General features: G+C 38.7%; 1 protein-coding gene across 1 annotated transcript; it reads left to right on the top strand.

Moving 5' to 3' along the window:
* Positions 1-3,240: 3,240 nt before the first annotated feature.
* LOC308236777 (olfactory receptor 4Q3-like) lies at positions 3,241-6,991 on the top strand (the record flags this gene model as incomplete). The annotated part of the gene is given in 3 exon segments (XM_080646788.1): positions 3,241-3,287; positions 6,026-6,954; positions 6,957-6,991. Coding segments are annotated over 3 exon segments (1,011 nt in total).
* Positions 6,992-13,715: the final 6,724 nt, after the last annotated feature.

Below are 13,715 nucleotides of genomic sequence, written 5' to 3'. Positions count from 1 at the left end.
GTTGCCCCATGCAGCCTGCTGGTCAGTCCTTTGGTCGCCCCTCACTAACCCCCCTGTCAGCCTGGTCACCCCACACAGCTTGCTTGTTCAGTCGTTTGGTCATCCCTCACTACCCCCCCTGCTGGCCTTGTCACCCCTCGCAGCATGTTTGGTCGTCAGTTCGGTTGCGATGGTTGCTTAGGCTTTTATATATATAGATGGTCACTTAGGCTTTTATATATATAAACTAGAGGCCCAGCACACAAAGTTTGAATGTGGGTATGGTCTCTAGGCCTGGCCTACAATCAGGGCCATCTTCCCCAGCTGCCCACAGCTGGCCCTGCTCCCTGCTGCCACCTACCCCTGGTTCCCCGTTTGCTATTGGGTGATCAGAGCCTGTTGGCAGGGGAAGGGACCAAGAGGTGGTCAGTGCACCTCACATGACTGATCTAGTGTTTGTTCTGCCGTTAGGGTCAATTTGCATATTACCCTTTTATTATATAGGATAGAGACCTGGTGCACGGGTGAGGGATAGCTGGCTTGCCCTGAAGGGGCCCTGGATCAGGGTGAGGGGTCCCTGCTGGGGGGTGGGGCCAGCCGGGGGAGGGGCCGAGGGCTTTGTAGGCCAGCCCCACCCCGGATCAGGGTGGGGGTACTCCCTGGTGCTGGGGCTGGCCTGGGAGAGGAGTCGCAGGTGGTTTGAATGCCCGCCATGCCCCGGCTTTGTCAGTGAGGATGTCCCAAATAAAGTCTGGAAGACATCAGGTCTATCTAGTCTAATTAGCATATTACCCTTTTATTAGTATAGATGTAAAATTATGTGTTTAACTAAATTGAATTTTATTTTTGACAAATGTTTCTGTTATCAACTGTGTTGGTCTGCAATGTGTTATCTGATACATAATTTCCAATATCCTTTCTTAATATTAGATACCTAGACAATTTTTAATAAGATAGAATGCAAAAACATTGATTATCAGGCATAGTTTAAATTTTCTTTCTATTTTAATATATTATAGAATGGTTACCACTGATGGAGTGATTAACTATCTTTAGAGAATGTTAAAGCACATATTTATTTTGGTATTTTTACAAAACATAAAGAGGGGTGTGTGTGACTATAGGCATTCATAAAATATGTGCTTATTGCTGATCTGCTGAGATGCTTGTGTGTGACAGAAATAAGTATCAACTCCTATTTTTCTTGATGCTGGTGAGGAAATAAAAGTGAGTTACTGTGTTAGCTTGTTTGAGCTGCTATACAAAGATACCATAGATGGGGTGGCATATAAACAACAGACATTCAGTTTCTATATTTCTGGAGGCTGGTAAGTCCAAGATCAAGGTGCCCACATATTGGTGTCTTGTGAAAACTTGCTTCCTGGTTAATAGATGTATCTTCCCATGGAGAAAAAGTGAGGCAGCTCTTTGGACGTCTCTTCTAATCAGAGCACTAATCATATTTATAAACGCTCCACCCTTATGCCCTAATCCTCTCCCAAAGCCTTCACCTCCAAATAACATCACATTGGAGGTTAGGTTTCAATATATGAATTTTGAAGAAACACAAGCATTCAATCTATAGCAATTATTTTGCTTAAAAGTTATTATTTATGAGTGGTTGAAACTGCTAAATACATCAAGGAAACACAAATGTATATGCAAAATAATGAATATGTTTTTGTTTTATGTGTAAGTTTTAAGAGCAAAGAAGAGTTATTTGTTTTAAAGTGTGTCTGGTTGTGCCAGGATTTGAAATAAAGGGGTAAATGATAAAATGATAAAAGATAGAAGTTTGAAGGAAATTACATTTTATTTACCTTAAAGTACCCACAAATAATTTTTTCTTAGAAGAAATTTTACTTCAGGTTAATTTCCTAGCTCTGTTCATTGGAAACCTAATAATGGTAGAATGTTAACTAGTCTACTAGGAAATATTTCTTAGGTAAAAATGAGTTAATTGGTAAATTTTTTATCTGGAGTAAGATGATGAATGACTTATTAATTCTTGGTGAAAAGTCTAAGATTTGGGTTTTCTTGAGAGCAATGACTCCAGTGACTGAACATGTCTCTTTCAGGGATTTTGGAAGCTAATCTGACAGTGTTGGGACAGGAGCTATTGACTCCTATGGGCCTGAATCTTCTAATCAAGGTGGATTCTACATCCTCACCTGTGTATATCTCACCTTTTCCCCCCTGAGCTGTCACTTTGCAGAAAAAAGGAAAAGTCTAACAACTGGAATGCTGTGACAACTCCTTCTGCAAAAGAGAAATGTCTGATACTATTCTGCTGGTATGCTGTACTTCCTGTCTTTATCCTAAGTGAAATCCAAGTATAAATGTGACTTTTTATTCATATTGTCACATTAAAATATTGTTTAACAAGCTTACTCAAGGACATCTAACTCTAGGGGATGTAATTTTGTTTAACTTAGTCCTTCCTAGTGCTGGGATCTCTGATGTCATACAATTACATAGTTAGAGGTAATAGAAAATTGCTAAATTATGTTAATTTCCTTTTCAATATGGCAGAAAAGATAATCCCAAAGGTTAAGGTTGTATTGCCATATTCCCATTAGGACATTAACTGATTTACATATAACTTACTTCAGTGTTCTTTTTTTATACTCTGAGCATGTAAAGTCACACAAATCTTTTGAATTGGCTTTCTCATCTTACCATCCCTCTTAAAGAGTTAGATGCAGTTTTTAAAAACAATTTTATTGATTTTTAAAAATTTTTTTAGAGAGAGAGGAAGGGAGAGGGAGAAAGAGAAACACAGCTGTGAGAGGAAAACGTCTATCAGCTGCCAACAGGGAGTCGAGCCTGCAAACTGGACATGCGTCCTGACCGGGAATTAAACCAGCGAACTTTCAGTGCACAGGGCGATGCTGAAACCAACTGAGCCACGCTGGGGTTCAAGCGCAATTTTTGACATGTATTCATCACCTATTTGCTCGAGAATTACATTTTGTAATAACTAAAAATTGTACTTCGACAGCAGCAATTTATAAAAATATTAAATTGCTAATGACAACAGCTGTATTTTCTGTATAAGATCCAGGCACCAATTAGGTAAAATGTTGAGGTGTTGCCAGGAGACTTGGGTATTGTATTAAGGCTCTGTAGCACCTTGAAGGGTATTTCTGCTTCTACAGTTTCCAGTGATAACTCGGTATATATCATCCAGCCTAGCCCACTCCAGGATGTATGGTTGAGATAGAAACCTGTGAGAAACATTTTACTCAGGTACAGATTGACATGTGGAAAATTGGTAGTATACCTTGTGTCAAATTAGTCAATCCAAGGTAGGTAAAAGGGGTGAGTTGTGTTATGCAATGAGGTCTGACTGTTTCAGGTCACCTTTCTAGCAAGAACTGAGATGCAGACAATTCAAACAGCAGCAGCCTTGGGAATTCCAGGGCTCATTAAGCTGAGCAGTGGCGTAAGGACTATAAAAGCCTCAGACATACCCAGAGCCCTAGGGATGAGAGATCTTTCCAATCTGTACAGCCAGCTCTCCATTAGGGCTTGACTTACTAGTATAAGAAAGCAGTTATGCACAGACTGGGCAACTGTGATGGTTTTCTCAGAATTTCTCATTTTGCTGGCTTGGAACTATGAAGAAGGGGCTGGGAGATGAATAACAGGGTAATATATCCCTCCCTTAAACCCACGTAGCTCCTGACATGCAATGATGTAAGTTTCTTAGATATATTTACTAAAAGATCCACTCACCACCCCTTGCTCTTCTTTTTGTCTCTGAAACCATTTTTATACCCCCAGTTGTCTGTATTTTTTTCTGGATACACTCTGTCATTCATTATTTTTACATTTAAGAAATCATTGGAGATTTCTTCTTCTAGATTTATACTCTTAGGTGCATTCACATAATAATGAAATTCCTATAGCAGCAGGGAATTCTAGGACTGGTGGTGTCTTCGAAGGTGGTTACAAGGTTTGGATTCAATAGGATCAACTGTATATAACAAGGCACTGGATTCATGCAATATTGTGATAAGACTACCTAATTCTACAATAGTTCCTCCTAGACTTTATTTTCTATTTCTTAAATCCTTTTTGTTGCTTTTTAAAAAAAATCTTCTTCACTTCCCCCAATTTAAAATGCAATAATTCAAAGCCAAAAAGATTTATTTAGAGCAGAAAGATGATGCCCATCTTCAATGAATGATGTCTATTTCTTGGTGTTTCAGAAGAAATTAGAAAACACATCAGATATCTTCAAAAGGAGTTCACATGGCATTTAAACTCCAACTAGAAGATCACTTTCCACCATTGTTTTGAAGTTTCTTTTTCTGAGAATGTTTTAGTTCACAATAGGCAAAAATAAACAGGCAAACTAACAATCTATGTGCTCTATTTGAAAAAATCCCCAACAACTTTCATGAGGAAAACTTTACTTCCATTTTTAGTATTTTCTGCACAGATCTCCCTGGTTCCTTGATTAGAAAAACTATAATAGCTGCTCAGCTATCCACAAATAGTCCTCGACTGGGTAAAGAGCTTGATTTTTGTTCTCTCCCCTTCATGCCACATTTGGGTCTTTCCACAGAGACTTTCGTTTCCTTGCTCAAAAGCAGGTGAAGAGGATGGTCCCATATTTGGTGTGAAAGAGACATCCAAAAGTTCCTTAGGCCTCCAAATCTGTCTTCTGCCTGCTTATCTTGAAATAATGTATACAGAGAAATTTCTTGGTATTAAGAATTTTTCTTTTTGAAATTCAGGTACTTTTCTGCATTGTCTATGTAAATCCTTGACACCTAGTTTGAATGACTATCAGATAACTTTCCCTGAATGATTTGAAAGAACCAAGTGCAACATTGAATAGGTAACTAGTACTGAGGACAGAAAAATACAAATTCTGTCTCACTTAATATTTTGCCTAGAGCTAGTTCTAGATGGAAAGTATCCTAATCTGGACAGATAGCATCTACTAATTCTTAAGTGCTTCAATGGAAAAAATGTATCAATGTTTCCTGATTTTTCATTTGTAATCCAAGATATTCCCACCCCATGTTGGAGGTGACTGTAGGTGTAGGGCAGGAGTAATGGATATACAATATCTTAGTATGTTCTTTATTTCTCTTAAGTGGATTTATGGGTGTTGAAAAGTCCAAAAGCAGCATAATTCTCATTTTTATTATCCTTCCCTACAAAATGCGTCATGGTGAGCCTCTTTTGTATATGCCTCAATGATATGGATCACAGCCTTTGTTTTTTATTTTGGTAATTAGTATGTCCCAGCAACTATCCTACTCATCCTGAATTTGTTGTTTTCCTAAACGATAAAGGTAAAGATTTTATTTCTTCTAACCTAATCTCTACAAACTTCCCAATTTTTCCTAAATAATTTGTTTCTTAACATGCTCATTTTTAATAACTACTAACCTTTGTACATTGCAATTCACAGCAAAAAATATTCTTCCATCAATTTGACAAATTATGATGCAGTAAGCACTAGAGTACCAGTACAAAGGCAAATAAGCAATATTTCCTCACTTTGAAGGACTTAGTCATTTTTTGGGGAAAGTGTTTGTTGCTCAAAGACAGATTACATTTGATTCCCAAAGCAGCTTTGGGAGATATATTATCCCTGTGTTAGACTGAATAAACAAAGAATAAAACTCAGGTTTAATACCTTGCCTGAGATCACTCCATTGGTGCATTAGAATTGGGCATTGGATCCAGATACTTCATTCCAGAACTCTTGTCCCTAAAGAATATGATTCTATCTATGTAAAAAAATGAAATTATTTTTATGCTCTCATCATCTCATGCCCAGGTCATTGTCTATCTTCCTCGTTGGTTGTAAATACAATTTAAAGGCATTGCAGGAATAAAAAGTTGGAAGAGATACAAAATATTCCTTGTTCTATTTATATAGAAATGTACATTTCCTACCTCACAGAAGTTGCTGAAGTTTTCATTCTTAGAATATGACTTATAAACATCAGATTCAAAATCTGATGACTTTCCCCCCTTTTGTCTAACTTAAACCTCTCTTGTTCTAATTTAATTCTTCTAGGTCACTTGGTATTCTTGACTTAGTGAAAAAAGAAAACAATTCAAAGGTGACAGAATTTGTTCTTCTGGGCCTATCATCCTCGTGGGAGCTGCAGCTATTTCTCTTCTTCTTATTTTTGTTGTTTTACATGGCTATTGTCCTGGGAAACCTCTTGATAGTGGTAACAGTGCGAGCTGATGCTCGCTTACTCCAATATCCTATGTACTATTTTTTGGGCCATCTGTCCTTCATTGACCTATGCCTGAGCTGTGTTACTGTGCCCAAGATGTTAGGGGATTTTCTACGGCAGGGCAAGATCATCTCTTTTCCAGGATGCCTAGCTCAAATCTACTTCCTGCACTTTCTGGGAGCCACGGAGATGTTTCTGCTGACAGTCATGGCCTATGATAGGTATGTTGCCATATGTAATCCTTTGCACTACCTAACAGTCATGAACTGCCAACTCTGCTTTCAGTTGGTTTTTGCCTGCTGGTGTGGGGGCTTCATTCACTCTATCACACAGGTCATACTGGTCATCCAGCTCCCCTTCTGTGGCCCCAATGAACTGGACAACTTCTACTGTGATGTCCCACAAGTCATCAAGCTAGCCTGCATGGACACATATGTGGTAGAGGTACTGATGGTCTCAAACAGTGGTCTGCTGTCTCTTGTCTGCTTCTTAGTCTTGCTCTTCTCTTATGCTGTCATCCTCATCACCCTGAGAGCTCGCTTCCGTCAGAGCCAGAGCAAGGCACTCTCTACCTGTGCCTCCCACTTAACAGTGGTCAGCCTGATCTTTGTGCCGTGTGTATTCATCTACCTGAGGCCTTTCTGCAGCCTCTCTGTGGATAAGGTGTTCTCCGTCTTTTACACGGTGATCACACCTATGCTGAACCCCCTCATCTACACACTCAGAAACGCTGAAATGAAGACAGCCATGAAGAAACTGAGCAAAAAGCATGTGGCATCCTGGTGCTGCCATGTTAAAGGATGAGCAAGAAGAGGTGATTTAGAAACCATACTCTTTCTTGGGACACTCTTAACTCATCCTGTACCTGAGTACATGCATGAAAATCAATTTGGTGACTTTGGTAGAAAAGAGAAACCAGCATAAAATTATCGCTCTTGATTATAGTTGGAGGTATAGGTGACTATCTCAGGTGTTGAATATTAAGCAGGGGATAGAGGAGTGCTTACTGCCCCACAAATAATAGCAGTAATTAATCGAATAGTAGAGGCAAGAGGATGCCTTAAAAGATCAACTCTTCTATCCTTTGCCTATTAGTAGTCTTACTTTATTTAATTCATTTTACTTTTAAACTCTATTCAAGTGAAAGAAGATATCACATCTCCTTTGGTGTTCCAGGGTTTCAGAATCCAGGGTTTGGTGTCAGGAAGTCCCTTCTGATGTCTCATCAGAGTCTTTTCAGAAGCAGTGTGACTTTCTTTTGTCTTGTCTCAAATGAAGCCTGAAAACATCATTAACTCCCTGTAGAGGAGTGATCACCCAGGAATTGTGTTCTGTATTGTGCCAAGTTTTAGAAATGCAGTTGAACAACCCACAAAGTTTATGTGTGAAAAAGGGAGTCTGGGAGTATTGGTGATGGCAACTTTTTAGTATTCTGCTCTAGAAGAGGCACCCCATTTTATCTCGAGGTTTTCTTTGAGTGGAATTATGGTGAGAGAAAGTTGACTCTTTAACTGATTATAATATTTAAGAGCTACAAACTCTAAATAAAAAAATAAAGAAATGAACTGTGCCTGCCCTTGAGGTTTTCGTAGTTATTACCTCTCAGTCTCAAAAGTGCTTTGAGGAGTAGATAATATTATTCAACTTCATTTTTATAAATAAACTCAGATTTGTTAAGTGTCTTGCCCAAGATCACTTAGAAAAAATGTAGTCAACCAGGAAAGCTAGTAATTATAGTTAAGATTAAGCTAATCTTTTTCTCCACAGAAAGAGTATTTATCCCAAGTACATGGACTAATCACTTCATTTTGACTATATCTGTATAGGAGCTCCAGAACTAGGATGTCCCTAAAAACTTTCCCTTAAACATTTATATTTAAGGTTATCTATTTCTGATATAAGGCTCTTTGAAACTTTATGGCTAGTGAAAGGCATTTATTTACTAAACTAGAGGCCTGGCACACAAAATTTGCACATGGGTATGGTCCCTAGGCTTGGCCTGCGATCAAGGCCATCTTCCCCGGCTGCCTGCAGCCGGCCCTGCCCCCACTGTGGGTTGCCCTCTGTGTGTGGGGCGACCGGCAGGGCGGGGGCCTTGGCTTGGCATTGCCCACGTCCCCCACCACCCATCCTCAGTTCCCTATTCACCATCAGGCAATTGGAGCCTGCCAGCTGGGGATAGGGACCAAGAGATGGTCAGTGCGCTTCACAGTGACTGGTCCAGCAGTCCTTCTGGTCATTCCACCATTAGGGTCAATTTGCATATTATCCTTTTATTATATAGAATAGAGGCCTGGTGCATGGGTGGGGGCCAGCTGGCCTGCCCTGATGGGGGCCCCGATCAGAGTAGGGGTCCCTGCTTGGGGCTGGGGCCAGCTGGGGCGAGGGGCCACAGGCGGTTTGCAGGCCAGCCACTCCCATGATCAAGGTGGGGGTCCCCACTGGGGGCAGGGCCGGCCTGAGCGAGGGGCCGTGGTTGTTCTGGTCTCTGGTCATTCTGGTCGTTGTGCCATTTCAGTCACTGGGCTTTTATTATATATGATAATAATATAATGATGCACTTTTAGGACTATTTTTATATTTGCTTTATTTCCTAATCAATTGCTATAGAGAGACTTCTCTGATTGCTTAGCTGAAAAACATACCTCAGAAAAAAATTCTAAAATCCCACCTAATATTAGGATTTTACTATGTAATTTGTAATACCCTTCAACACATAAGAGCTTTCTTTACACTGAAATAAAGAATGGACTTGCATTTTTGTGCTGGAAGTTAGTGACTTTATGTTTAAAAAACCATGTATATATCTGTATGTATATTTGTATGTATGTATTGCTACAGAAGGACTCTTAACAGACCAGGAACAAGGCTACCACTTGGATGATTTCTTTAGAGAATGAGTGAGGGTGAGAGTAGCATCCCTGGTATGGATCACACGCTCCTCTTTCTCGTTCACTCCACAGCATTTCCATAGAGATCCATTGCCCACAGTTAATATCTAGAAGAGCAGACAGGAGGAAGCTGCCAGAAAGGAGCACATGGCTGGCAGGAAGGCTTAAGTGATGCTGTGAGCCAGCCAGGCACATTGCGGGAACAAGTTTTCTTTTTGTATCAGCTGACTGAAAAACCTCATTTTCCTAATGTCCTTCTTTCACAGCAAAACTTAAGTTCTTAGGGAATGATTTTAAATGTCTTGTTGATAGCTAGGATTGGTAGCATAATATTCAGAAAAACAAGAACTTTGTATTCTCTTCTTGGCATTTTCAATCTTATAATACTTACTTGACCAATGGCCAATATTAACACTCTTAGTTAATAAGCTGATAACATTTCTGTTTTTCACACTGTACATGATTGACATTATCTATAGAGTTCCCTGCTCAAATGCTGTGAGCTCACTTCCAGGGTCTGCCTGAGTCTCTTCCTTGGGCTTATCCTCCTGAGGTTGGATCATACTGATGTGTATGCACCTATAGCTGAAGGGCACTGTATGTAAAGAGTGTGGGTAGAGCCATCTGGGGACTTCTTGTGTTGGGATTTGGAACCAGGAGAAGAGGCGGACTGGGGACTGAGAACCAACACTTGCTCTACCCACACTGCCATGCATGTTGTATATTTCAAGGAGTCTAAAGATTTTAAATTTGAAACTGGACTTCCAGTAATTACAAGAGTATGAGAACACTATTCTCTCAGTATGTTTTCAGGCTTTGTTAAAGACAGGACATTTAAAGTTTATTACTTTGATTTATAGTTTTTAGATATATGTACCTGGGTTCCATTTGTTTTCTTGCTCTGAGTCCCACAGATATTTGGGGTGGGTCTTTCCCTTCTTTCCAGCTCTTGTGGTCCTTGGGCTACTGAAATAACTGAAAGGAGACAAAGAGAAGCCTGCCTTATGTGATCATGGGAAAATTATTGATTTCATACTTTCAGAACACATGGGAATTAAGAATGAATATTTATAGCCTAGCTTCAAACTATACATTGTCAATGAGTCAATAATAGTGAAGGAAATAATAGTAAAGAGGCCAAAAATAATAAAGAAAAGTAGTGTTTTATTTGTTATTGTTGTTGTGTTGGGTTAGCAGTCCAATACAGGAATACTTAGTGGTCCAATATAGCAACACTATACCACTTCCCTTGCCCCAACTTTGAGTAAATTGTGCAAAATTATATGAAAATGACCTAAATATTTACTAAATAGTTATTTACCAATTACCCTTTAATATAGTTTTATAAGGAACAATTTAGTGGGGATTTTTAGAAGGAGAAGTTTTTCTCTCTAAAATTCTTAGAAACTAGGAAGTATTATTGGAAAGAAATCAGCATGCCATCACATTTACCCCAAATTAAAAAAACAACACACACAACATTTCCTGCGAGATGTTCCTCTAATAGATAACTCATAATGGTTTTTTGGATGTTTTAATATTCATTTAAATTTATTATCTATTATTCTAACAACTGTTTGCTGAGTATCTTTTATGTTCCTGGAAATGTAGGAGACATCTTTTCATTTGGGTGTTCCTCCATGCATCAATAGACCACTGAAATATATAATTAAAGATCTCTCAGTATTCACAAGAGGAAGGTAAATAGCACTCTAAGACAATATGTGAGCCTAGATGACTGGGGGAGTAGAGCAGAGAGATCAGAAGCATGAATTCTGGAGTCAGGTAGCCTCATCATGATCCAATTCTATCACTTCCCAGAGGGCAAGTGACTTAATCTCTCAGCACCCCTTTGACTGTAAAATAAACAATAGTATCTGCTTCACAGGATTCTAAGCAAAACTAAACAAAATAATAATTGTTAAGCTCTAATAAGTGTGTCTGCATATGGTCAGAACTCAATAACTCAGAACTCAGTTGACTGCTTATGTTATTATTATTGCTAATTGTACTGTGACACTAAAAGGGATATAGAGACTGAAAGAAGACTGCACAATTGTTTGATCTTAGAGAACCACCGGACAAAATGATGAACTAGAGCTTTTGACTCCAGAACCCTGCCATGTGACAGTAAAAGCCCTAACTCCCCCATCCATATTAAAATCAGCTCCAAAACAAGACATTTCGTGTTAGGTGATAGTATATGCTTCCACAAAATTATGTAAGAAGTCACATTTATAAGTCCTTTTTTAAAATTAAATGTTCTGTGTTCTTGGGATAAGTATCTGCTCAGGTCCTCTACCCATTTTTTTTTTTAATTTGGATTGTTTGTTTGGTGTTGAGTTGTATGAGTTCTTTATATATTTTGGATATTAACCACTTGTTGGAGCTGTTGTTTGCAAATATCTTCTCCCATTCGATTGGTTGCCTTTTTGTTTTGTTGTCAGTTTCCTTTACTATGAAGAATTTTTCAGTTTGATATAGTCCCATTCATTTATATTTTGCTTTGTTGCTACACAAAATTAGCTTCAAAAATTTTAATGAGATTGAAATCATACCAAACATATTTGCCAACCACAAGGCTTTAAAATTAGAAATCAACTGCAAAAAGGAAGCAAAAGTCCCCCACAAATATGTGGAGATTAAGCAACATGCTATTAAATAATGACTGTGTCAAAGAAGAAACAAAAGATGAGATCAAAATATATAGAGAGACAAATGAGAATGACAATACAACATATAAAAACTTTTGGTATGCAAAGCAGTAATAAGAGGGAAGTTTATAACATTTCAGGCCCATTTCAAGAAACAAGAAAAACCCCAAATAAACATTATAACATTACATCTTAAAGAACTAGAAAAAGAAGAACAAAAGTGGCCCGAAGTCAGCAGAAGAAATGAAATAATAAAAATTATAGCAGAATTGTATGTAATAGAGAACAAAAAGACCATCATTTTTAAATTTAAATAATTAAAAACATTTTTAGAATAATTTTAAATTCACAGAAAAGTTGCAAAGATAGTACATAGAGTTTCTGCATACCTAACTCCATTTCTCCTTTTGTTGATATCTTATATTAGTCTGGTATATTTGTCACAATTAATGAGCCAATACTGATACATTATTATCAACTAAACTCCATATTTTATTTATATTTCAATAGTTTTTACTTACTGAATAGGCTTACCCAAATTATCTAGCTTTATTTTCATGATAGTTATTGATTTATTGTCTTTATGCTCTTTATGTTCCTAAGAAGCATTTTGCAATTATTCCATGAACAAACACAGACGTGGTGAGTTTCTTTTACTTAAAGGAAATGGCAAAATATATAATGTAAATACAGTGCAGTTAGTTTCTATCTCTTAAGTGAATACTGGTGTATACTGGTACAGTGCAGTCCTTGCTCAGGCTAAAACAAACTAGCTGCAGCTGGGTTGGGGAGCCCCAAACCTATCAATAAAAGGCTCAAGACCTGGCACCAGCACCAGCCTGCCTTGCTTCATAGCTGGGCCTCATCTGGGCACTTCTAAACCCAATACAAAGAGGAGAAATCTGCACATTTTTCTGTAGCTCCTGCTGGATGGCCCCAGGCAGTGGTTGGCTTTTTACCTTCCTAGAGACCCAAGAACCAGTGTTCCCAGTGGTCAGTGTCAGACTATACCAGATTACAACTCTACAAATCCATGAGACACACTCAAGGGGCAGAATCAGTGAGCACCAAAGCCCCATTGAAGCAAGTCCTATTCATAGGGGTGTCTCCTGCATAGCAGCTCTTCCATTGTAGACACAGCTGGTCCTCATAGCCAATTGTCCTGGAGGTCAGTTCCTCCCAGTGACACCAACAGTAATCAAGTCTCAACAACAACAAGACTGTGCTCACAGCCAACAAAGGGGCGCACCTAGAGGTCCCAGCTCAGGTGACTGGGGAGGCTGAGCCACTGGGCTCTATAGGACACCTACTATACAAGGCTACTCTACCGACTCAAGGAGACATAGCAACTCTACCCAATACATAGAAAGAGATACAGGGAAGTAGCCAAAATGAGGAGCCAAAGAAACATGTCACAAATGAAAGAAGTAGAAGAAAGCAAACTACAGAATATAGAGTTCAAAACCACGGTTATAAGGTTACTCAAGAATCTGCTAGAAACCTCCAAAGGTCTTAGTGAGACTTTGAAGGATCTTAGCTAGAATGCCAAAAAAAAAAAAAAAAAAAAGGAAAAGGACCAGTCAGAAATTAAGCATACACTAAGTGAAATAAAGAATAATATACAGGGATTCAACAGTAGACTAGAGGATCCTGAGAATCAAATCAATGATTTGAAATGCGAGGAAGCAAAAAACACCCAACTAGAAGAGCAAAAAGAAAGAAGAATAAAAAAATATGAAGATAGTCTAAGGAGCCTCTGGGACAACTTCAAGCATACCAACATTCGCATAATGGGGGTGCCAGAAGAAGAGAGGGAGCAAGATATTTGAAGAAACAATGACAGAAAACTTACCCTACCAGGTGAAAGAAAGAGACTTACAAGTCCAGGAAGCACAGAGAGTTCCAAACAAGAGGAACTCAAAGAGAACCACACCAAGACACATCATAGCTAAAATGCCAAGAGCAAAAGACAAAGA

Source organism: Plecotus auritus (genome assembly GCF_963455305.1).
Source record: "Plecotus auritus genome assembly, chromosome: 1".
In the NCBI taxonomy this organism is placed as follows: Eukaryota; Metazoa; Chordata; class Mammalia; order Chiroptera; family Vespertilionidae; genus Plecotus; species Plecotus auritus.
The sequence above is the reverse complement of the archived record's forward strand: the minus strand, read 5'-3'. Positions and strand labels throughout refer to the sequence as shown.